This window comes from Mastigoproctus giganteus, chromosome 12 (assembly GCF_048544385.1).
Source record: "Mastigoproctus giganteus isolate SK-2022 chromosome 12, ASM4854438v1, whole genome shotgun sequence".
Classification (NCBI taxonomy): Eukaryota; Metazoa; Arthropoda; class Arachnida; order Uropygi; family Thelyphonidae; genus Mastigoproctus; species Mastigoproctus giganteus.
Genome location: NC_143586.1, coordinates 2,146,841 through 2,173,436, shown reverse-complemented (window position 1 = coordinate 2,173,436; position 26,596 = coordinate 2,146,841). Strand labels below are relative to the sequence as shown.

General features: G+C 41.1%; 1 protein-coding gene across 1 annotated transcript in view; it reads right to left on the bottom strand.

The window, feature by feature from the left end:
• l(2)k14505 (ATP synthase mitochondrial F1 complex assembly factor 2 homolog l(2)k14505) overlaps window positions 1-26,596 on the bottom strand; it is a 149,795-nt gene that overhangs the window by 104,531 nt on the left and 18,668 nt on the right. The window contains exon 2 of the mRNA XM_090386193.1: window positions 16,519-16,664. Coding sequence (XP_090242319.1) covers window positions 16,519-16,662 — 144 coding nt within the window. The 5' untranslated portion in view covers window positions 16,663-16,664. The remainder of the gene's footprint in view (window positions 1-16,518; window positions 16,665-26,596) is intronic.

Here is a 26,596-nt window from a genome sequence, read left to right as displayed (position 1 = left end):
TAAAGCTGACCTGCTAGCATCCCATTTTTCTTCCAACTCATGTATTAATGATCTTGGTAAAACACCTCCCACCATTCCCAACATGCTCCATTCAATGCCTCCTATGGTCTTCCATCAAAAGGATGTCAGAAGGATTTTGACGAATCTTGATGCTAAGAAAGCTCCAGGTCCTGATGATGATTTTTTTTTTTTTTTTTTTTTTTGATGTGGTAGTTGTTGGCGCATCGGCTTCTGTGGCCATATTGCACCTCCCAAGGTTTTTGCAGTACTTTGATCCAAGCCCGAGGCGGGAATCGAACCCGCGACCTTTGGGTTGCCGGGCAGGTACTTTACCCACTCGGCTAGCCCGGTCGGCCCAGGTCCTGATGGTATTTCTCCAATTGTTCTCAAAACCTGTGCTCCTGAACTTACTCCTGTTCTTTTCCAACTTTTTTCACTTTCTTATTCCAAAGGTGTTTTTCCTTTTGCTTGGAAATTTGCTCATATCCAGTCAGTTCCTAAAAAGGGTGACAAATCCCTCCCATCCAATTATCGTCCCATTGCAATTATTTCTACTCTTTCTAAAGTAATGGAGAAATCAATTAACCGCCAACTCTTAAACTACCTAGAAATCTTCCGTCTGATCTACGATCGCCAGTATGGATTCCGCCAGTGTCGATCCACTGGTGATATTCTGGCTTATGTTACCGATTTATGGACTAATTCAATAGAAAAGTTCGGTGAAACTCAAGCAGTTGCTCTCGACATCTCAAAAGCTTTCAATTGTGTTTGGCATAAAGGTCTTCTAAACAAGCTTCCGTCTTATGGTTTGCCCACTGTTTTTTGTAATTGGTTATCCAGTTTTCTCTCTGATCGCTCATGAGGGTGATGGTAGATGGCTCTGTCTTCTAACTTCTCCACTAATGCTGGTGTCCCCCAAGGTTTAGTTCTTTGCCCCACTCTTTTCCTGTTGTATATTAATGACCTTCTTCCATTCAGTGGAAATCTTATCCATAGTTTTGCCGATGATAGCACACTGCATTCCACTTTCCATTTTGAGAAACCTGCCCTGCTCAATCAGCTTGAAATTTTCGAAACTCTACTACCAATTCCTTAAATGCCAATCTTCAGGTAATTATCAAGTGGGGGCAAAGATAACTTAGTTGATTTCAATCCTTCTAAAACTCAGTCTTGTCTTATATCTCGCAAAAAGGATTCTTCTGCTCCTATGAAGAAGAAATATTTACTTTGGAGGAAGTTGTTTGGGCTGTAGACTGTGCAAATACAGGCCGGTCACTGGGCCCTGATAAAATTGAAGTTGATGTCCTTAAGAAGTTTTATAAACTTATGCCAAGAATATATTTAGATATTAGCATTAGCATTAGTAGAGGCATTTGATGCAAGAAAGGAAGCTTATGCAGCATCAGCCAAAAAAAAAAAAATAATAAATAAATAAATAAAAAATAACCACTTCCACTTCACCCCTCTGTTCGTTCCAAATACCTGTCCAGCTGAGCCTTAAACTTATTTAGGCTATCAACTTCCACGACAAGGGATGGAAGTCTGTTCCACCAACCAACCACCGGCTGGCTAAAGGCAAATTTCCTCACATCTATCCTACACCTGTCTTTCCTCAATTTGAATTTATGCCCTCTCAGGTGATTCTGAGCAAGAGGAAGAATCCCATCAGCATTGAGCATGCTCAAACCATTCAAGGCTTTATACACCTCTATCAGATCACCTCGCCGGTGCCTAGTCTCCAGACACTGTAATTTGCAAAACTTAAGCCTTTCTTCATAATGTTTGTTTGTTATTTGGAGCATTAGCAACTAAGGCCATATTGCTCCAGGAATATGCGGTGGTCATTCCCTGACCTTTCCGCATCCTCCATATTTGGTGGTGAGGGACTCGAACCCCGGTCTAAATCAAGAAGCGTGTGCTACGCACTGCTGCTCCTTCCCACCTGGCTACGGCGGTGCCTGCGTTTCTTCATAAGAGCACCCCTTTGTTCCATTCACTAATCTTGTTACCCTTCTTTCTACTCGTTCCAACAGCTCTACATCCTTCTTAAAATGAGGCCTCCAGACCTGTATACAATACTCAAGGTGTAACCTGACCATTGCCTTATACAAGGGAATAATCACCTCCTTATCCCTACTAGAAAAATTCCTGTATATCATTGACAAGTCACCACGAGCTACTCTTGCAGACCGTCTGCACTGCTCCGAAAACTTCATATCTGCCTCCACAATTATCCCCAGGTCTTTTTCGTTCTCGACGACTGTCAGTGTATTACCACACAGTTGATACATTACTCTGGGATTACTGCTTCCCTTATGCAGTACTTTACATTTGTCAATGTTAAACTTCATTTGCCACTGCTCAGCCCATCTGCTCAACTTTTCTAGATCCTGTTGCAGCAGTGTACTGTCATTAGTGTCATTAACAACCCTGCCAACCTTCGTATTGTCTGCAAACTTGGACATTAAGCCTGATATACCATCATCAATTATCATTTATAAATACAGAAAACAACAATGGACCAAACAATGAACCCTGAGGGACACAACTAATAACATTAGTCCATGATGAGCAGTGTCCACTGATTACCACTCTCTGTCTTCTCCCACTCAACCATCCCTTTATCTATAGCAGAAATTTGCCTCCAATTCCACACTGCTCCAATTTGTTCAGCAGTCTTCCATGTGCAAAAGTATCAAAAGCTTTTCTAAGATCCAAATATATGATATCAAAGTTATTCCCTGCCTCCAGTTCCTTTGTGACCACATCATAGTATCCAGTAAAATTGGTCAGGCAAGAATTTCCCTTAACAAAACCATGCTGTGTCCCAGCTATAACTGATGATCCTGCAGTGCTTTTTTAACCAGTACCTTTATTAATTTTCCTGGAACAGAAGTTAAACTAACAGGTCTATAATTACTTGTGTTGCCCTTTGATCCTCCATTGTGAATTGGGGTCACATATGTACATCACCAGTTCATGGGTACCTCCCCTGAGTCCAAAGAAGCTCTCATAATTATGGCTAAGGGTTTTGCTTACTTCCTTTGCTGCCTCCTTTAATATAACTGTATAGATCCCATGAACCCAGGGTGCCTTTTTTATGTTTATCCTCAACAATTTCTCCTCCACTTTGCTCTCATTTATTACAAAATTATTTAGCTCACTGCCAGAGTTTAATTCAACTCTGGCATTCCCCTCCCCGAATAACTCCTCTTGTGTGAACGTACATGCGAAATACTCATTTAGTTTGTTAGCCACCTGAGCAGGATCATCAACAGTAGAACCATCAATATCCAGTGGACCAATCTGATTCATCCCTTTCCTTCTAGAGTTTACATAGGTAGAGAATTCGTTGCTGTTTTTCTTTGCATACTTTGCAAAAGATTTCTCATAATCTGTCTTTGCCTGCCTAATCGCCTTTGTGACTTGGTTACAGACCAGCTTATATCAATCATAGGCTTCTGTGTAACATGTTAATTTATATGTATCCCATGCATTTTTCTTCTCTGCCATGTCTCATTAGTTCATCTGACATCCATTTAGGCCTAAACTTTGAACAATATTTCTTAGTTGGTATATAAAGCCTAGTAGCTTCCAAGATAAATTCCTTGAATGCTTCCCATTTTGAATTTGCTGTTGGTAACATCATCATCAGTTGGTCCCAAAATACAGAATTTAAATACTGTCTCAGACCACCGTAGTCGCCTTTAAGAAAGCAAAAACCCTTCCCTTTACCCCTGATGGTAGTTACCTCTTTGAGTAAATCCCACTTCAGCACACTGTAATCACTGGCAACTAGTGGTTCCTTTATCTGCATATTCTTAATGCATGAAGAATCACTACTGATAATCAGATCAAGAGTATTACTCCCTCTAGTTGCTTCCCGAACATGCTGATGTAGAAAACAATCATCCAATAAATCCACAAAAGCAAGGCTTTTGTGGATTTATTGGATGATTGGAATTTGTGAGTTACCAACCCACAAATTCCAATCAATATCTGGGAAATTAAAATCCCCCATTATAAAACTCTCTGATTTGCTGGCCCACTCTACTTCACTGTACAGTTTCTTATTATACTCACTGTGGCATTAGCATTAGTAGAGGCATTTGATGCAAGAAAGCAAGCTTATGCAGCATCAGCCAAAATAAAATAAATAAATAAAAAATAACCACTTCCACTTCACCCCTCTGTTTGTTCGAAATACCTGTCCAGCTGAGCCTTAAACTTATTTAGGCTATCAACTTCCACGACAAGGGATGGAAGTCTGTTCCAGCAACCAACCACCCGCTGGCTAAAGGCAATGTCTTTCCTCAATTTGAATTTATGCCCTCTCAGGTGATTATTCTGAGCAAGAAGAAGAATCCAATCAGCACTGAGCATGCTCAAACCATTCAAGGCTTTATACACCTCTATCAGATCACCTCGCCGGTGCCTAGTCTCCAGACACTGTAATTTGCAAAACGTAAGCCTTTCTTCGTAAGATCATCCCTTTGTTCCATTCACTAATCTTGTTGCCCTTCTCTGTACTCGTTCCAGCAGCTCTACATCCTTCTTGAAATGAGGTCTCCAGGCCGGTATACAGTACTCTAGGTGTGGCCTGACCATTGCCTTATACAAGGGAATAATCACCTCCTTATCCCTTCTAGAAAAATTCCTATATATCATCGACAATACACCATGAGCTACTCTTGCAGCCCATCTGCACTGCTCAGAAAACTTCATAACTGCCTGCACAACCACCCCCAGGTCCCTTTCATTCTCTACCACTGTCAGTGTAGTACCACAGAGTTGATACGTTGCTCTGGGGTTGCTGTTTCCCATATGCAGTACTTTACATTTGTCAATGTTAAACTTCATTTGCCACCTCTCAGCCCATCTGCTCAACCTTTCCAGATCCTGTTGCAGTAGCATAGTGTCAGTAGTGTCCTTGACAACCCTCCCAACCTTCGTATCGTCTGCAAACTTGGACATTAAGCTTGATATACCATCATCAATATCATTTATAAATACAGAAAACAATAATGGACCATGAGGGACTCCACTAATAACATTAGTCCACGATGAGCAGTGTCCATTGATTACCACTCTCTGTCTTCTCCCCCTCAACCACCCCTTTATGCATAGCAGCAATTTGCCTCCAATGCCACACTGCTCCAATTTGTGTAGCAGTCTTCCATGTGCAACAGTATCAAAAGCCTTTCTAAGATCCAAGTATATAATATCAAAGTTATTCCCTGCATCCAGTTCTTTTGTGACTGCATCATAGTATCCAATCAAATTGGTCAGGCAAGACTTCCTCTTAACAAAACCATGCTGTGTCTGAGCTATAACTGAAGTCTTGTCTAAATGATCCTGCAGTGCTTCTTTAACCAGTGCCTCCATTAATTTTCCAGGAACAGAAGTTAAACTAACAGGTCTATAATTACTTGTGTCGCCCTTTGATCCTTCGTTGTGAATTGGGGTCACATTTGCACTTCTCCAGTCCATGGGTACTTCCACTGAGTCCAAGGAAGCTCGCAGGCCTATAACTCACTCCTCCTCTCAATTTTGATCTCCCAATGCTTATGTCACACCAAACTGACTCGACATTGCACTTCCAGTGATGTCGACTGGCTTCACTTCCTTGGATTTCATGTGTTCCTTAACTAATAGCATAACCCCTCCTCCTCCCTCCCTTCCTATCCTGCCTATCCTTCCTGTACACATTGTTCTCCCCAAATTCCAGTTCTGCATTCTTAAATCTGTGTGACACCATATCTATGATATCCCAGCAATATCTGCCTTTGATGTTTTGAGCAATACCTCAAATTCATCAAATTTATTTACCAAACTCCTGGCATTGGTGTATACGCAGGTATACATGCACCTGTTCCTATTCTTAGCTACCCTAACACAACCCATGTGTTTACTTGTACTGCAATGACTCCCAGCAGTCTCAGAATTACCCTGCATCTTATTTTTCAGTCTGCTGCTCCTTCCAATAGAAGCGGTGCAAAAATCACTTTCACCTCTGCCAGTGGCTACTGTTAATCTATTAGTCCTTGTATTCCCCCCAATATAGCAGTTTCCGACCCACCTAACACTGCCTCGATAGCATGCAAATATTCTTGCACCCTTTCTATTTAAATGTATCCCATCCCTGTAGAAGCAGTCTCTCCTGTTAACAAGTACAGACCAAGCTGAAAAAAATTCTACCCTTTGAGCCTTGCACAATCTTTCCAGGGCCAAATTGATCGACAAGTCTCTCATCATATACTCCCTCCTATCATGTCTGGGCAGAATTGCAGACACTTTCAAATTCAACCCTAATTCGTGGCTTTTTTTTTTCAACAGTGACTTGTACTTGTTAAGTAATTTCATCGGTCTCCTACTCTTAATATCATTAGTGCCAACGTGCACAACAATATCATCTTTTGTGCCCTTAAAAGATGATATCCGCTCTACCTCATCAACCTTTGCCTCTGGTAGACATACCCTGGTCCTGTTCCACCTATCCATTTACATACCACATTCCCCATTTCCTTGAAAATAGAGTCATCAACAACTACCTTGGTTCTAGTTTCTGTGGGACCAATGCATTCTGCCTTGGGGTTGCCGCTGTGTTAAGTGATGATCAAGTGCAAGCTCTGACGTTGATGTGCGCAGCTGAAAGCTTGATGGGCCCCTCGATTTAGATCCTTCGAGGGCATCCACCCTGTCCTTCAAGCTCTCATATAGGCCCATAACAACGCTGAGTTGTCGACTGATTTCCTCCACTCCTTAGATCACGCACACACAAAGACATTTCCCTCGGCAATATCATGTCCCGTATTATGTCCAGATTGCTCCACAAACATCAAGCAAGCAGTGCATTTTAAAAGGCTGTGATTCAGCAGTCAACTGCCCCCCCCCTTCCCTGAGCCATAGCACTACCATTGGCTTCAGCCTTTTGCTCTGCTGCTCTGGTCTGGGTCATGATTTCAATTCAATTTCAATAAAATTTCAATTTCAGCACAAAGTTATATGTATTTATGCCCTATTAAGGTAACTAAACGTAAGAACATACAGCAATGCAGTAAATAAATTTCTTGAATTTGAAGTGCTGATCAAGTCATGAAATGCACAAATTGTAGGGATATCAGAGACATGGTGTCACTCAGATATAAGGGATGCAGAATTTGAATATGGGGAGTACATGTACAGGAAGGGTGTTTGTGTAAATTGTATGCAGGAACCTGGGTTCCCTACTACCAAAGCTGCTGTATCTTCTGTGCTGCAGCCTTAAGGAAAAGCATGTCATGTGTGGTGCCAATGCTAGTCTGTGCAGTGTAGTGCCATGTCTTGTTGTTGTTGTGGACTGGCCACTAGGGGGAGTAATCACCTGAACCCCCACACCAGTCCTTCCCACGAGGAGGCAGGCCACCTACTGTACATTTATGGAGATGCATCCAGTGCAATTTGTCATTGAGGGAATCCGTAACTGAATATTAATTCAGAAGGAAAGGTGTAAGATATAATGTAGAGATGGGGTTGGGAGAAAGGGGCTAAACAGATGGAAACTCATAGAATGCTTCCCCATTGAAAAAATGAAGACCAGGGCAGGATTAGTGTGTAACCCTGCCCTGGTCTACGTACCAGGACCAGCAGTGGAGAATGGTGCTGTGCTTCATCAGCATCCTCTATTTATTACATCCTGCTTATCCCTGTGTTGTTCTTGTCAGCAATAATCGTCAGTAGTTGGTGGTAATTTTATTCTATTGTTTCTTTGGGTTGAAGTGATCTGTTCTTTCCCTTTCAATAGATTTTTAGTAGTCTTGGTCGGTAGACGTTACTGTGGACTTAAAATTTGTGATGGTGGCTCTAATAAGTCGGTGGGGGTCCCCCTTCTTATTTTCCCATGCAATTTTTTTTGCTTCGTCATTCTTGCTTCCTACTCATTTCCTGTGGTTAGAGTTTCTTCTTTTGTCTCCTTTGGTTTTGCCTGTGCTGTACCTTTCCTTGAAGTTTAGTTTCTTTCTCTCTGTGTAAACTTAGTTTTCTTTATTGCAGTGCCTTTGTGTTGTGCTATGATAATGACTTCTCCTAGTGATGAGTAACGTATCACTGTAAAGTCACTGTCAGTTTCTGTGTCTTTTCATTTACTTTCTTGTTGTCTTCATCTATTTACTATGTTCTTTGTCTTGAGTTTGATATCTTTCATAGCTGCAGCCTGGGGAATTATCCCAGAACTGTAAGTTATGTCTGGCTTCTTGCTTTCTTTCTTCTTCCATTAATTTAAGCCTTTATATTTAATCTCAATTCTTGTTACCTTTTATGTGTGCACGCAATTTGCCACTTAGTGCTTTTATTTCCTGCTTGGTACAGAAAAGACAGACAGAAGGGGAGGGGAGGGGGAGGGGTATGGATTATACTCTTAATTAAGAAACATAAAATGTAAGGCAGCACATCCACTTGACATGGAGTGGCAAAGTTGAGTCAATTTGGCACTGGGAAAGCAAAAATAAGAGTAGGAATGTGCTATTGGCCTAATGACTGTAATGAGTATAATGAACAACTATACAGAGAAATAGAGTGTACCAGTAAATCAGAATGACTTCTAATAGGGTATCTAAACTTTCCAGATATTGACAGGAATTGTGGATTGGTCACTCACAGACTAGCAAGACTTTTGTGGATTTATTGGATAACCCTTCTACAGCAGCAGCAGGTTAGAGAGGCAACAAGAGAGAGAGCAATACTCTTGATCTGATTAATAGAAGTGATTATTCACATATTAACAACCTGCAGATAAAATAACCACTAGGTGGCACTGTATATTGAGGTTAGATTTATTTAAAGATGAAACTACCATCAAGAGTAAACATAACTGTTTTTTGATCTTGTAGAGGAGACTACAGCATTTTCAGACAGTTTTTAAATTCTATACAGTGGGAACAACTAATGACGTTACCAACATCAAATTCTAAATGGGAAGCATCCAGGGAAATAATCATAAAAGTTACTAGGCTTTTCACACAAACTAAGAAATACTGTTCAAGGCTTAGACCTAAATGGATGTCACATGAACTAATGGAACTTATGGCAGAGAAAAAAACATGCATATAAATTATCAAATGATAGTAGTAGAAATTGCAAATTATGCAAGAAAGCAAGCATCGGTCAAAAAAAAAAAAAAGTTCACTTATCCCTGCTAGCAAAGTTTCTGTATATTATTGACAAAATCCCATTACCTGTCCAAATGATACAGAAACCTTGATGAATTATTGAAGTGCTGGTCAAGTCATTAAATGTAAACAATGTGGAGATATCAGAAATGCACCCCAGGGGCTCATATCTTGTGAGTATGGGTTTGGCACAGCCAGGGTCCTGAGCTATTCTTTTCTTTTTTGGTGATTCCCTTCTACTTCTGACTGACTGACTGACTCTCTCTCTCTCTCTCTCTCTCTCTCTCTCTCTCTCTCTCTCTCAGGGAAACTCAGAAATTTCTTTTAGCTGATGCAGCAGCATAACCCTCAGGCTTCCTTGCACCATATGGCTAATAATAATAATAATAATAATAATGTGGTGTCACTCAGACAAGGGATGCAGAATTTGAATCTGGGGAGTACAATGTGTACAGAAAGAATGGACAGGACAGAAGGTGGGGGAAGGTGTTATGCTCTTAGTTAAGAAGCCATAAAATCTAAGGCAGTGCATCCAGTTGACATGGGTGACCAATGCAGGGTTGAGTCAGTTTGGAGTGATATAAGTTATGGGAAAACAAAACTGAGCAGGAGTGCATTATGGGGCTAATGACTGTGATAAGTATACCAAATGGCTATACAGAGAAATAGAGTGGGCCAGTAAATCAGAATATCTTATAATGGAGGATGTTAACTTTCCAGATGTTCACTAGAATTTGTGGGTTGGTCACACACCCCAGCAAGACTTTTATAGATTTCATGGATGACTGTTTTCTATAGTAGCATATTAGAGAGGCAACGAGAGAGAATAATACCCTTGACCAGATTATCAGCAGTAATTATTCCTGCATAAAGCTAGAACAACCACTAAGTGGTAGTGATTGCAGTGTATTAATGTGAGGTTTACTTAAAGATGTAACTACCAATAAGGGTAAAGGGAAGGGTTTTGTTTTTGAAAAGGCAACTACAGTGAGAACAACTGGTGATGTTACCATCAGCAAATTCTATATGGGAAACATTCTTGGAAATAAACATAGAAGTTGCTAGGCTTTTCATACCAACTAAGAAATACTGTTCAGTGTATGAACTAATCAGAATCGTTGCGGAGAAGAAAAATGCATGTAAATAATCAGATGATACAGAAGCCTGTAGGTAGATATAAACTAGCCTGCAATCAAGTCACAAAAGGTGTTAAGCAAGCTATAGCAGATTATGAGATATCTTTGTAAAAGCATGCAAAAAAAAAAAAAAAGAATAGTAGAGCTTCTTTTCTTACGTAAAGACTGGAAGGAAGGAAGGAAGGAAGGGTGTGAATCATTGAGATCCACTTAATAATGATGGTTCAACTGTTGATGATCCTGCTCAGGCTGCTACCAAGTTGAATAAGTACATTGTGTCTACATTCACATATGAGGAGTTCTTACAAGGGAGTGGATGCCAGAAGCTTACAAAACACTATCACATAGCTGAAGGATTTTGTAATAACTGAAAGGATAGTGGAAAATAAATTTATGAAGTTAAAAGTAAGAAAGGTGCCCGGGGTGGATGGGATCTATCCAATTATATCAAAAGAGGTAAGAAAACCCTTATCCATAATTACGAGAGCATCCTGGAATCATGGGAATTCCCCATGGACGGGAGATGGGCAAATGTATTTCCAGTTCAATGGAGAATCAAAGAGTGATATGAATAATCACAGAACTGTTAGCTTAGCTTCTGTTCCAGGGAAAATAATGGAGTCAATGGTTAAAGAATTAATGAAGTCACAACATGGGTTTGTTAAGAAGAGATCTTGTCTGACCAATAATTTTCTTGATCCTGTTGCTGCTACAACAGGATATAGAAAAGTTGAGCAGATGGGTTGAGAGGTGGCAACTGAAGTTTAACATTGACAAATGTAAAGTACTGCATATGAGAAGCAGTAACCCCAGAGTAACGTATCAACGGTGTGTTACTCCACTGACAGTGGTAGAGAATGAAAAGGACCTGGGGATAATTGTGCAGGCAGATATGAAGTTTTCTAAGCAGTGCAGACAGTCTGCAAGAGTAGCTCATGGTGTCTTGTCAATGATATATAGGAATTTTTCTAGCAGGGATAAGGTGGTGATTATCCCCTTGTATAAGGCAATGGTCAGGCCGCACCTTGAGTACTGTATGCAGGTCTGGAGGCCTTATTTTGGGAAGGATGTAGAGATGCTGGAGCGAGTGCAGAGAAGGACAACAAGTTTAGTGAATGGAACAAAGGGTTGCTCTTACGAAGAAAGGGTTGCTCTTATGAAGAAAGGCTTAAGTTTTGCAAATTATAATGTTTGGAGACTAGGCACCTGCGAGGTGATCTCATTAAGGTGTATAAAGCCTTGAATGGTTTGAGCATGCTCAATGCTGATGGGATTCTTCCTCTTGCTCAGAATAATTGCCTGAGAGGGCATAGATTCAAATTGAGAAAAGACGGTTGTAGAATAGATGTGTGGAAGTTTGCCTTTAGCCAGCGGGTGGTTGATTGCTGGAACAAACTGCCATCTGTCGTTGTAGAAGTTGATAGCTTAAATAAATTCAAGGCAGAACTAGACAAACATTTGTAGTGAGTGGATGGGTGAAATTAAAAGATTTGGGTTTTTTTTTTTTTTTTTTTTTTTAATTTGGCTGATGCTATATAAGCTTGCTTCCTTGCATCACGTGCCTTTACTAATGACCCCAGGGGTTCATATCTGGTGAGTATGGGCTTGGCACACCTAGGGTTCTGAGCTGGATATCATCATTCTTCTCTTTCTTGGTGATTCCCTTCTGCTTTTGACTCTCTCTCTCTCTCTCTCTTTTTTTTTTTTTTGGCTGGTGCAGCATAAGCCTCAGGCTTCCTTGCACCATGTAGCTAATAATAATAATAATAATTTGAATATAAACCATGATGCAGTGATAAAAGAACTGGATGTAAAAAATAATTTTGATAACACATACTTGGACTTCAGGAAAGCTTTTCATACTGTTGCATATAATACACTGCTGTACAAATTGTCGTATCGTGGCATGAAGGGCAAGTTACTGCTATGGATAAAGGGATGGTTAAGAGAGAGAGAGAGAAGACAGATAGTGGTAATCAATGGGCACTGCTCTTCATGAACTAATGTTATTAGTGGAGTCCCCCAGGATTCAGTGCTGAACACTTTCTGTATTTATTACTGATACGGATGAAGGTATATATCAGGCTTAATGTCTAAGTTTGCAGATGATATGAAGGTTGGCAAGGTGGTTAATGACGGTAAGCTACTCCAACAAGGTCTAAAAAATTGGACAGGTGAGCTGAGAAATGGCAACTGAGGTTTAACATTGACAAATGCAAAGTACTCAGAGTAGTGGACAATGAAAAATACCCTGGAGTAATTGTGCAGTCACATATAAAGTTCTCTGACCAGTGCAGACAGGTTACCTGAACAGCACATGGGGTTTGTCAATGATATACAGGAATTTTGCTAGCAGGGATAAGGTGATTATCCCACTGTATCAGGAAATAGTCAGACCACATCTTGAGACTGCATACAGGTCTGTTGGCCTCAATTTAGGAAGGACGTAAAGCTTCATGTACAGAGAAAGGTAAAAAGATTGGTGAGGGGGAACAAAAGGGGATTCTTACTAAGGCTTCAGTTCCACAAATTGCAATGTCTGGAGACTAAGCACATGCGAGGTGATCTTCATGAGGTGTTTAAGGTTTTTAATGGATTGAGCAAGCTCAAAGTTATGGCATTCTTCCTATTGCTCAAATTACATATATGAGGTATCGGGTCACCACAAACAAACTCCCCAGAGGGGAAATCATAACGGCAACCAAGACAGCTCAGGGAACCTATACAAGAACATGGAAATCCTCTATAGACAATATCTTGGACCATATCTTCCTTCCTGCAACCGAGCCTCAAACCCAGGAACAAAGAAAACTATGTGAGGACAATAACTCATACACAACCACAGCTGTTGAACCTCCTTCTCACCAATGGAGCTCAGCATAGTGGCAGCGAGGATGAAAAATAGAAAGACCCCTGGTATAGATCAAATTGGGCCCAAGATGCTCAAGATGGTGGTAGAAACTATACCGAACACAATATTGGGACTCCTCACCGATGTCTCTCGGTGGGCCACTTCCCGGCCTCGTGGAAAACGGCACAAATAAAATTCATCTTAAAAAATCCAACAAAACCACAAGGAATGCCAGGGTCATATAGGCCAATCACCTTGCTGTCAATCTTCAGCAAGCTCTTCGAGTGCCTTCTCCACCAAAGAATCGAGAACCACTTCCAAGAATTAAACCTCATGTCGCCTAATCAATATGGATTTAGGAAGGGGCGCTCAGCTATAGAGGCTCTGGAAAATATTACTGAAACAGCTAAAAACTGCAACACAAAATACTTCCTCCTAATATTGATTGACTTTGCAGAATTCTCTCTGGTGGCCTGATGTTCTGGACAGGCTCCGGAAGGCTCATGTCACAGGAGACTATTATCGATGCCTCAAATCCTATCTTGAAAACAGGCGAATCACTGTTACCACTCCATACACCTCTGTTTCTAGGCCGGTCCACAGGGCTGCCCTCAGGGTTCTGTCCTGGGGCTGCTCTTGTGGAACCTGGTCCTTGACGAGTTCCTTGATTTGGATATTCCAAATGTTAAAACCCAGGCATATGCGGATGACCTGGTTCTGATGCTACAGGCTGACAGCCGGGCATGACTGGAGACCCTAGCAAACCGGGCCACTAGCAACTTGCAAAATTGGGCTGGCGTAAATCTCCTTACTATCTCCTCAGATAAAACAAGTTCAATACTTCTCAAAGGATTCCTTGACCCTAGAAGACCTCCGCAGATTAAGATAAACGGAAAAACCATAAAGTTGCTAACAGAAATAAAATACCTCAGAGTGATACTTGAGAGAAACCTTAGCTTCACGCCACATCTCTGCTACCTGAGAACAAAAAGAAGAAGATATGCAAGCCTACTGGCCAGAGTCACTAGGAAAGGCTGGGGCCTGAAGAAGAGGGCCCCTTGGCATCCTCTATAAGGCATTCTTTATCCCAGCACTAGCCTATGCAGCTGGGGCCTGGTACACAAGCTGTCAACAAGGTACACAAGCTAGCACAGCTGTCAACAAGAAAAAACTGGAGATGACACACTGATCGATATTAGCATTTAGCATTAGCATTAGTAGAGGCATTTGATGCAAGAAAGCAAGCTTATGCAGCATCAGCCAAAAAAAAAAAAAATAAAAAAATAAAGTAAAATAAATAAATAAAAAAGCTGAGCTGTCCAGCTGAGCCTTAAACTTATTTAGGCTATCAACTTCCACGACAAGGGATGGAAGTCTGTTCCACCTACCAACCACCCGCTGGCTAAAGGCAAATTTCCGCACATCTGTCCTACATCTGTCTTTCCTCAATAACTCATATATTACTCATAATATTACTCATAACGACAAGAGCTTGCTGCACTGTGAGCACCCACATGCTCCAGGTCCTGGCGGGATGTCTTCCCCTGGACTTGGAGATTGCATACTGGGGGTTGCTGTACCAACATTCCAAAGGGAAAAAAGTCTCCCATATAGGATTCACCACAGACCCAGCAAACTCCAAAATGTGGAGAACAGATGGATTTTACAACACTTGAAATCACTATGGCAAAATCGCTGGAACCTCACTAACAAAGGCTCCATTACTAGGAAGTTTATACCGGATGTCTGAGAAGTTTATACCGGATGTCTGAGAAGTTTATACCGAATGTCTGAGAAGTTTATCCACTCTCCCCAGCCTGGTTTTTACACGGACTCCAAACCACCTACCTATTGCCAGACATGGCTCATTTAGAAAGAGGCTATATGACTTTGGAATCTCGGCCACTCCACGGTGCTCCTGTGGACAGGAGGAGTCCTGGGAGCACCTGGTCTACAAGTGTGACCACTATGAGGACCTCAGATGTCAACTATACACCAAGATTCACGTGCTTCTTCAAAACCAGGAGGACATCGTTCTGCAAGAGGAAAAGACCTACAAAGCCTTCACACTTTTTGTGCAAAATCTGTTCACAAGACAACAGACCCTACCCACCCCTTGAGTGGAGGTATCTCAAAATTTCACAAATCCACAAATAGGACAATATCAATCACGAGACAACAGCCATCCCTCAATGGCCCAGAGTAATGAAAACACAACTAAGACTGTGACCCGACTCGGTCAAAGACGCCACAGAAGACCAGAAGAACCTCATCTTGCCTTGTTGGGCACCTGGACTAAAGGACATTCAAGGTGGTCATATGACTCAACATACACTGTTTCTCTCTTGAACAGTGCTTTCTTTCCCCTTCCATGGGGAGAGGGGGCATTGCCCCCACTCCTCCCCTTCCCCCAAATCTCTTCCCTCTCGTGGAGCACAGGCCTGCTCCACTGCAATAGTAGGGCCATCCTCTCTATTGGTCCTTTACTTCCTTTTCTTCCCTCAGTCTTCAGTCTTCACACCCCCTTTACTGTTGACTTTCACAGCGTTTTCAGCCCTAGGCGTCCAAATTTAACTACATTAAAATTTCTTGCCCAACCCATTTAGGCATATAGAAAATATTATTTCAGCGTATAGCCCCTCGCAAATTTCTAAATTATTCTAACAAATGCTAATAACAAACCGTGAGCAGCACTGTTTTTTTTTTTTTTAGGTTCTAGCTACTGAAATCCCAGGAAAGCAGGTTGCAGGACACGCTAGAGTACTATATAGGTAACACCCAGCCGGCCTCCCCATGGCGAGGTATGGTAACATCGGGTCCCATTAGGGGCCTGGCAGCTAACAGGCCGGATGAACAAGGGCACAACATGCTACATACCACATGACCCATATACTTTTAAATCCCTGGCTTGTCTGATACAGTGTACATATGCAGAGATGGGAGAAATCCCAGGAGCCATTAGAGCCAAATATACCTATACCTATAATACATATATGAGGGGACATAAATTCAAATTGAGGAAGGACAGTTGCAGAATTGATGTGCGGAACTTTGCCTTTATCCAGAGGGTGGTTGATTACTGGAACAAACTTCCATATGTTGTTGTGGAAGTGGATAAGTTGAATAAATTCAAGAAAGAACTAGACAAACTATTGGAGATGATGGATAGGTGAAATGGAAAGGGGTTTTTTTTTTTTTTTTTTTTGGGTGATGCTGTATATGCTTGGAGCTACTGACCTGTCATTTAGAATTTTGTTGGAAGTTATTAAAGAGCACAGCAGCACTAGAAAAAAAAGTGATGCATTAAAAAGGCATGCTAAAAAAAACATAATTTAAAAAAAACGATCTGTTACCATATACAAACTAAATATTACAACCAACTTACAATATGCATGTTCTGAATACAAATGTTCTTCTTCTGTCCTTCCCATTCAGCTGTTACAGCAACTGCTAATGCTTCATTTGGCACTTGAAAAACCTTACCCATTGGAGTTTTCAACTTACGAGCATCCAGATTAACTTCATACATACCTAAACGATGTAAAGAAACATTTATACAAGAGAACAAGATATTAAAAGAAGTTTTGTTTATATGCCAGAATGAACTCCTAGGTCAGGAAAGTTTACAATTTTAATGTTATTATATTATGAATCAACAGGGATTACCTTTATTTTAGATATAGGAAGCTTCTTTTCCAACCAACTCTCCTAGTAGGAAAGTTGGTTGGAAAAGAAGCTTCCTATATCTAAAATAAAAGTAATCTCTATTGATTCATAATATAATAGAATATAGGAATTATCAAGCAATTAATAGCTCTCTATTATCAAATTTTAATATTAATACAATCATTAATTGTATTTATCATATGACAGTGAACCACGATCAATTCAAATACATGTACCACTGCATTCCACCATTAACCACTTAACTTCTCAACCCTTTCAGCATTACATAAACAGATCTATTTCTTTCGTGAATGGTCTCTGGGGAAATAGTGGGAATACAATTCTGAAGTAGCCTTCAAAGCTGTTTCCAACTAATCTTAGATTTAGCTGATAATAGACAGCAGAACAAAATACCTTTAAAAATTGGTGAAGACTGCACTAGTTGACCTCAGATGTCCAATTTGGTTTAGAAAAGCTGAAAAATTGAAGAATTTATGTGGAATACAGAGGGTACTGCTGCAGAAAAAACAAAAGTAATGATGGGTTTAATTTTTTTTTTTTTTTTTTTTTTTTATGTGAACCCCACACACGAGAGGTATTAGAACCTATAGTACTTAGTACCGTGCTTGGGTTGGAGGTTGAGAAGATGAAAGAAGATATTTGTTGACATTGGACTTGAACTTCTGTAGATTGTAATTTTCAGGAAATACGTATGAAGGAAGGTTGTTCCAGAAAACGGCAGTTGAATGAATAAGCGAGAAAGATGAAAAGTTGGTTCTGTGGGTTTGAAGTTGGACAGTAAATGGATGTTGGCTGGTGGCGGCACGTGTTCGGCTGTTTTGAAAGAGAGAGCGGGAATTATAGAAGCCAATTCAGAAGAAAAGTGCCCATGGAAATATCTGTAGAAGAGGCATGCAGCAGAAACAAACAGTGTGTCCATGAGAAAGCGAGTGGAGAGACTCTGTTAGAGATGAATCATAAATTAACTTAACTGCCCTCTTCTGAATGGAATCAAGAAGCCCAAGAGAGGTTTTGGGGGCACCACCCCAGATGTGGGAACAATATTTCATGGCAGGGCGGATTTGCGATTTATACAGAGTAAGCAGCTGTTTGGAAGAAAAGTAACGCCGAGACCGAAAGAGAAAACCAAGTTTTTTAGATGCAGAGGAAGCAATATTTGTAATGTGCTTGTGCCAAGAGAGATTAGAAGTCAGGGTAATCCCCAAAAGAGATATATCATTTTTCCTAGAATTCGGAGTGTCACTAAAGATAAGCATAGGAGCAGAAGAATCCTTTTTGAGAGATATAAGACAAGACTGAGTTTTAGAAGGGTTGAAATCAACTAAGTTGTCTTTGCCCCACTGGAGAATTACCTGAAGATCGGCATTTAAGGAATTGGTAGCAGATTTTCGAGAAGTTGAAGCTGATTGAGAAGGAAAAGGTTTTTCAAAATGGAAAGTTGAATCAATATGCTATCATCGGCAAAACTATGGATAGGATTTCCAGTCAATGGAAGAAGGTCATTAATATACAAGAGGAAAAGAGTGGGGGAAAGAACTGAACCTTGGGGGACACCGGCATTAGTGGAGAAGTTAGAAGACAGAGAGCCATCTACCATCACCCTCAGTGAGCGATCACAGACAAAACTGGATAACCAATTACTAAAAACAGTTGGCAAACCATAAGATGGAAGCTTGTTTAGAAGACCTAAACAAGCCAGTTAGTTTAACTCCTGTTCCGGGTAAAATAATGGAGTCGCTGGTTAAAGATGCATTGCAGGATCATCTAGACAAGACTGCAGCAATAATTCAGACACAGCATGGGTTTGTTAAGGGAAAGTCTTGTCTGACAAATTTGATAGGATATTATGATGTGGTTACAAAGGAACTGGATGCAAAAAATAATTTTGATATCATATATTTGGATTTCAGGAAAGATTTTGACACTGTTGCGCATGGAAGACTATTGTACAAATTGGAGCAGAATGGTATTAAGGGTAAGTTGCTACAATGGATAAAAGGATGGTTAAGTGCGAGAAGACAGAGGGTCGTAATCAATGGGTGCTCCTCTTCTTGGACTAATGTTATTAGTGGAGTCCCACAGGGTTCGGTGTTAGATCCACTGTTGGTTTGTATATTTATCAATGATATTGATGAAGGTATATTAGACTTAATGTCGAAGTTTGCAGATGATACAAAAGTTGGCAGGGTTGTTAATGACAGTAATGGCAGTGTGCTACTGCAACAGGATCTAGATAATTTGGGCAGATGGGCTAAGAAGTGGCAAAAGAATTTTAACCCTGACAAATGCAAAGTACCGCATATGGGTAGAAGTAACCCCAGAGAAACGTACCAACTGTGTGGTACTACACTTAAGGGGGTAGAAAATGAAAAAGACCTGGGAGTAATTGTGCAGGCAGATATGAAGTTTTCTGACCAATGCAGGCAGGCTGCCATTGGACTTGAACTTCTTGGACTTGACAAAACCCCATGACCTGCCAGGGCAGGTCATGGGGTTTTGTCAATGATATATAGGAATTTTGCTAGCAGGGAAAAGGAGGTGATTATCCCACTGTATAAGAGGGATAATCCCTCTGTATAAGAGGGTTATCCCTCTGTATAAGAGGGACAAGAGGGTGATTATCCCTCTTGATGGGTCAACTGTTGATGATCCTGCTCAGGTAGCTAACAAACTAAATGAATATTTTGCATCGACATTCACACATGAGGAGTTATTCAGCAAGGGGAATGCCAGAGGTGTATTCAACTCTAGCAGTAAGCTACAGAATCTTGAAATAACTGGGAGTAAAGTGGAGGAGAAACTGTTGAAGATAAACACAAGAAAGGCACCCGGGGTGGATGGAATCTATCCAGTTATATTAAAGGAGGCAGCAAAGGAAGTAAGCAAACCCTTAGCCATAATTATGAGAGCTTCCTTGGACTCAGGGGAGGTACCCATAGACTGGAAATGTGCAAATGTGACCCCAATTCACAAAGGAGGATCAAAGGCTGACACAAGTAATTATAGACCTGTGATTATCTTAACTTCTGTTCCAGGAAAATTAATGGAGCCACTGGTTAAAGAAGCACTGCAGGATCATTTAGACAAGACTTCAGTTATAGCTCAGACACAGCATGGTTTTGTTAAGGGGAAGTCTTGCCTGACCAACTTGATTGGATACTATGATGCAGTCACAAAAGAACTGGATGCAGGGAATAACTTTGATATTATATACTTGGATCTTAGAAAGGCTTTTCATACTGTTGCACATGGAAGACTGCTACACAAATTGGAGCAGTGTGACATTGGAGGCAAATTGCTGCTATGGATAAAGGGGGAGAAGACAGAGAGTGGTAATCAATGGACACTGCTCATCGTGGACTAATGTTATTAGTGGAGTCCCTCAGGGCTCAGTGTTGGGTCCATTATTGTTTTCTGTATTTATAAATGATACTGATGATGGTATATCAAGCTTAATGTCCAAGTTTGCAGACGATACAAAGGTTGGCAGGGTTGTCAAGGACACTACTGACACTATGCTGCTGCAACAGGATCTGGAAAGGTTGAGCAGATGGGCTGAGAGGTGGCAAATGAAGTTTAACATTGACAAATGTAAAGTACTACACATGGGAAACAGCAACCCCAGAGCAACGTATCAACTCTGTGGTACTACACTGACAGTGGTAGAGAATGAAAGGGACTTGGAGGTGGTTGTGCAGGCAGATATGAAGTTCTCTGAGCAGTGCAGACGGGCTGCAAGAGTAGCTCATGGAGTATTGTCAATGATATACAGGAATTTTTCCAGCAGGGATAAGGAGGTGATTATTCCATTGTATAAGGCAATGGTCAGGCCACACCTAGAGTACTGTATACAGGTCTGGAGGCCTCATTTCAAGAAGGATGTAGAGCTGCTGGAACGAGTACAGAGAAGGGCAACAAGATTAGTGAATGGAACAAAGGGGCGCTCTTACGAAGAAAGGCTTAAGTTTTGCAAATTACAGTGTCTGGAGACTAGGCACCAGCGAGGTGATCTGATAGAGGTGTATAAAGCCTTGAATGGTTTAAGCATGCTCAATGCTGATGGGATTCTTCCTCTAGCTCAGAAAAATCACCTGAGAGGGCATAAATTCAAATTGAGGAAAGACAGATGTAGGATAGACGTGCGGAAATTTGCCTTCAGCCAGCGGGTGGTTGGTTGGTGGAACAGACTGCCATCCCTTGTGGCGGAGGTTGATAGCCTAAATAAGTTTAAGGCTCAGCTGAACATGTATTTTAAACGAACAGAGGGGTGAAGTGGAAGTGGGTTTTTTTTTTTTTGGCTGATGCTGCATAAGCTTGCTTTCTTGCATCAAATGCCTCTACTAATGCTAATGCTAATGCTAATAAGGCAATGGTCAGGCCACACCTTGAGTACTGCATACAGGTCTGGAGGCCTCATTTTAGGAAGGATGTAGATTTACTTGAGCTTGTACAGAGAAGGGCAACAAGATTAGTGAATGGAACAAAGGGGTGCTCGTACGAAGAAAGGCTTAAGTTCTGCAAATTGCAGTGGCTGGAGACTAGGCACCTGCGCGGTGATCTGATTGAGGTATATATGGCCTTGAATGGGTTGAGCATGCTGAATTCTGATGGAATCCTTCCACTTGTTCAGATTACGAACCTAAGGGGGCATAAATTCAAATTAAGAAAAGAGAGATGTAGAATAGATGTGCGGAAATTTGCCTTTAGCCAGCGGGTGGTTAATTGCTGGAACAAACTTCCATCTGTCGTTGCGGAAGTTGATAGGTTGAACAAATTTAAAGAGGAACTGGACAGGCATTTGGAGGGAATGGTGTGATTTTTTTTTTTTTTCTTGCATCACATGCCACTACTACTACTACCTTTATGCCAAACACGATCAAAAGCCTTTGAGATGTCAAGGGCAACTACTTGTGTTTCCCCAAACCTTTCCATTGAATTAGTCTGTAAATGGGTAACATAAGCCAGAATATCACCAGTGGATTGACACTGACGGAATCCATACTGGCGATCGTTGATCAGACGGAAGGTTTCTAGGTAGTTTAAGAGTTGGCAGTTAATTGATTTCTCCATTACTTTAGAAAGAGTAGAAGTAATTGCAATGGGGCGATAATTGGATGCGAGGGATTTGTCACCCTTTTTAGGAACTGGTTGGATATGAGCAAATTTCAAGCAGAAGGAAAAACACCTTTGGAACAAGAAAGTGAAAAAAGGCGGCAAAAATAGGAGTAAGTTCAGGAGCACAGGTTTTGAGAACAAGTGGAGAAATACCATCAGGACCTGGAGCTTTCTTAGCATCAAGATTCATCAAAATCCTTCTGATATCCTTTTGACGGAAGACTACAGGAGGCACTGAATGGAGCGTGTTGGGAATGGTGGGAGGTGTTTTACCAAGATCATTAATACATGAGCTGGAAGAAAAATGGGATGCTAGCAGGTGCTTTATCCTTGGCTGAAGTGACATTAGAACCATCTGGTTTGGACAGAGGTGGGAGCAGAGATGGGCAACAGTTGAGGCCAATAGCTTTGCCAAGAGACCAGAATGCTCGACTACCATCAGGGCAAGAAGCAAGTTTGCTACTCTTAGCCTGTTCAAACTCTAGTTTGGACTGATTAATAACTGCTTTACAATTGTTGCGAGATTTGGTGTAAGCAGAAAATGAAACTGAAGAATTAGAAACAAGCCAATTACGATATGTAACATTCTTCTCTTGGACAGCCTTAGCACATTTCTTGGAAAACCAAGGTTTAGGTAAAGGACGAGATTTTAAAGTGGAGTGTGGGATAAAGGATTCCATTCCTGCAAGAATAATTTCACTGGCACGATCTGAGCAAACGTTGACATCAGAAGTTTTGAAACAGTAATCCGACCAAGGAAAAGAAGAAAAGAAGTCTCGCAGTTCATCCCATTTTCCATTCTTGTAATGCCAAACAACACGAGGTTGGGAATAGCCATGAGATAAAGGTTCCATTGGAGAAGAGACAATCACCAAGTTGTGATCTGAAGTGCCTAAAGGACCTCTCACTTTGACCGTGTACTTAGAAGGGTTGTTTGTGAGAAAAAGATCAAGCGTATTGGCTGTATTAGCATTAGCATTAGTAGAGGCATTTGATGCAAGAAAGCAAGCTTATGCAGCATCAGCCAAAAAAAAAAAAAAAAAACCCACTTCCACTTCACCCCTCTGTTCGTTCAAAATACCTGTCCAGCTGAGCCTTAAACTTATTTAGGCTATCAACCTCTACCACAAGGGATGGAAGTCTGTTCCACCAACCAACCACCCGCTGGCTAAAGGCAAATTTCCGTACGTCTATCCTACATCTGTCTTTCCTCAATTTGAATTTATGCCCTCTCAGGTGATTTTTCTGAGCTAGAGGAAGACTCCCATCAGCATTGAGCATGCTTAAACCATTCAAGGCTTTATACACCTCTATCAGATCACCTCGCTGGTGCCTAGTCTCCAGACACTGTAAATTGCAAAACTTAAGCCTTTCTTCGTAAGAGCACCCCTTTGTTCCATTCACTAATCTTGTTGCCCTTCTCTGTACTCGTTCCAGCAGCTCTACATCCTTCTTGAAATGAGGCCTCCAGACCTGTATACAGTACTCTAGGTGTGGCCTGACCATTGCCTTTATACAATAGAATAATCACCTCCTTATCCCTGCTGGAAAAATTCCTCTATCATTGACAATACTGCATGAGCTACTCTTGCAGCCCGTCTGCACTGCTCAGAGAACTTCATATCTGCCTGCACAACCACCCCCAAGTCCCTTTCATTCTCTACCACTGTCAGTGTAGTACCACAGAGTTGATACGTTGCTCTGGGGTTGCTGTTTCCCATGTGTAGTACTTTACATTTGTCAATGTTAAACCTCATTTGCCACCTCTCAGCCCATCTGCTCAACCTTTCCAGATCCTGTTGCAGCAGCATAGTGTCAGTAGTGTCCTTGACAACCCTGCCAACCTTTGTATCATCTGCAAACTAGGACATTAAGCCCGATATACCATCATCAATATCATTTATAAATACAGAAAACAATAATGGACCCAACACTGAGCCCTGAGGGACTCCACTAATAACATCAGTCCACGATGAGCAGTGTCCATTGATTACCACTCTCTGTCTTCTCCCACTCAACCACCCCTTTATCCATAGCAGCAATTTGCCTCCAATGTCACACTGCTCAAATTTGTGTAGCAGTCTTCCATGTGCAACAGTATCAAAAGCCTTTCTAAGATCCAAGTATATAATATCAAAGTTATTCCCTGCATCCAGTTCTTTTGTGACTGCATCATAGTATCCAATCAAGTTGGTCAGGCAAGACTTCCCCTTAACAAAACCATGCTGTGTCTGAGCTATAACTGAAGTCTTGTCTAAATGATCCTGCAGTGCTTCTTTAACCAGTGCCTCCATTAATTTTCCTGGAACAGAAGTTAAGCTCACAGGTCTATAATTACTTGTGTCAGCCTTTGATCCTCCTTTGTGAATTGGGGTCACATTTGCACATTTCCAGTCTATGGGTACCTCCCCTGAGTCCAAGGAAGCTCTCATAATTATGGCTAAGGGTTTGCTTACTTCCTTTGCTGCCTCCTTTAATATAACTGGATAGATCCCATCCACCCCAGGTGCCTTTTTTATGTTTATCCTCAACAATCTCTCCTCAACTTTACTCTCAGTTATTTCAAGATTCTGTAGCTTACTGCTAGAGTTGAATACACCTCTGGCATTCCCCTCGCTGAATAACTCCTCACGTGTGAATGTCGATGCAAAATATTCATTTAGTTTGTTAGCTACCTGAGCAGGATCATCAACAGTTGACCCATCAATATCAAGTGGACCAATCTGATTCATCCCCTTCCTTCTAGAGTTTACATAAGTAAAGAACTCTTTGCTGTTTTTCTTTGCATCCCTTGCCAAGGATTTCTCGTAATCTGCCTTCGCCTGCCTAACCTTCTTTGTAACTTGGTTGCATATCAACTTGTATCTATCATAGGCTTCTGTGTCATGTGTTAATTTGTAAGTATCCCATGCATTTTTCTTCTCTGCCATATGCCTCATTAGTTCATCTGACATCCATTTTGGCCTAAACCTTGAACAATATTTCTTAGTTGGTATGTAAAGCCTAGTAGCTTCCAAGATAAGTTCTTTGAATGCTTCCCATTTTGAATTTTCTGTTGGTAACATCATCAGTTGGTCCCACTGTATAGAATTTAAATACTGTCTCAGTCCATCGTAGTCGCCTTTACGGAAGCAATAACCCTTCCCTTTACCCCTAATGGTAGTTACCTCTTTGAGTAAATCCCACTTCAGCACACTGTGATCACTGCCACCTAGTGGTTCATTTATCTGCAGATTCTTAATGCATGAAGAATCACTGCTGATAATCAAATCAAGAGTATTACTCCCTCTAGTTGCCTCCCGAACATGCTGATGTAGAAAACAATCATCCAATAAATCCACAAAAGCCCTGCTAGTGTGTGAGTAACCAGCCCCCAAATTCCAGTCAATATCTGGGAAATTAAAATCTCCCATTATAAGACACTCTGATTTACTGGCCCACTCTATTTCCCTGTACAGTTCCTTATTATACTCATCAGAGTCATTAGGCCTATAGCACACTCCTACTCTCAATTTTGATCTCCCAATGTTTATGTCACACCAAACTGACTCAACACTGCACTGTCCAGCGATGTCGACTGGCTTCACTTCCTTGGTTTTTATGTGTTTCTTAACTAATAGCATAACCCCCTCCCCCCTTCCTATCCTGTCTATCCTTTCTGTAGACGTTGCACTCCCCAAACTGCAGTTCTGCATCCCTTATATCTGTGTGACACCACGTCTCTGATATCCCAACAATATCTGCCTTCGATGTTTTGAGCAATACCTCAAATTCATCAAATTTATTTACTAAACTCCTAGCATTGGTGTACACGCAAGTATACCTGCACCTGTTTCTATTCTTAACTACCCTAACACAACCCATGTGTTTACTTGTACCGCAATGGCTCCCAGCAGTCTCTGAAATACCATGCATCTTGTTTTTCAGGCTTCTGCTCATTCTAATAGAAGCAGTGCAAGAATCTCTATTGGCAAGTATGATTAGGATTGTCCAGTATTCTTATAGGTAAATGAACAATCTGTGCTATGTCATTAGTAATTGCAAAAGCCTTAGCATCTCGACCTGCTGGGTTGGTGTGACTAGAAAACGGAAGCCAGCTGGAGTTGTGAACATTAAAATCACCAAGGAAAATTACCTCACTGTTAGGAAAGTTGGACTGGAGAAAGTCAAGTTGCAAAGACAGGAAGTCAAAGAGCTCCAAGTGATTAGTGGAGTTGGGAGAACGGTAGAGACAACAGATGAATTTGACACAATGAGGTAGAGAGATTTTAAGCCAGAGAAGATCAAAGAGAGGAGATTCCAAACTGCCAAGTCTCTGACAGGGAATATCAGAACGGACATATGCACAAGTATCACCTTTGAGGCAGAAGGAATCATACAGCGAATAATTTGGGCATCTGAGATGAGCAGTAGTTGAATCAACCGATAACTGAGATTCTGTCAGAAAAAGTACATGGGTTTGGCAGACTGCAAGTGGAAATGGACATCGTTGAGATTAGAATTCAGACCACGTATATTTGTGAAATGAATTAGGAAGTGCTTGGGAGGTTTAGATCTTTTCGCAGATAAGCTTGCTCTATTAGTTTGACAATTCATGGTGTATTCAATAGTAAGAAAAAGTGGTGGGACATGCTGTATGAAGTAATGAAATTTTTGGATAT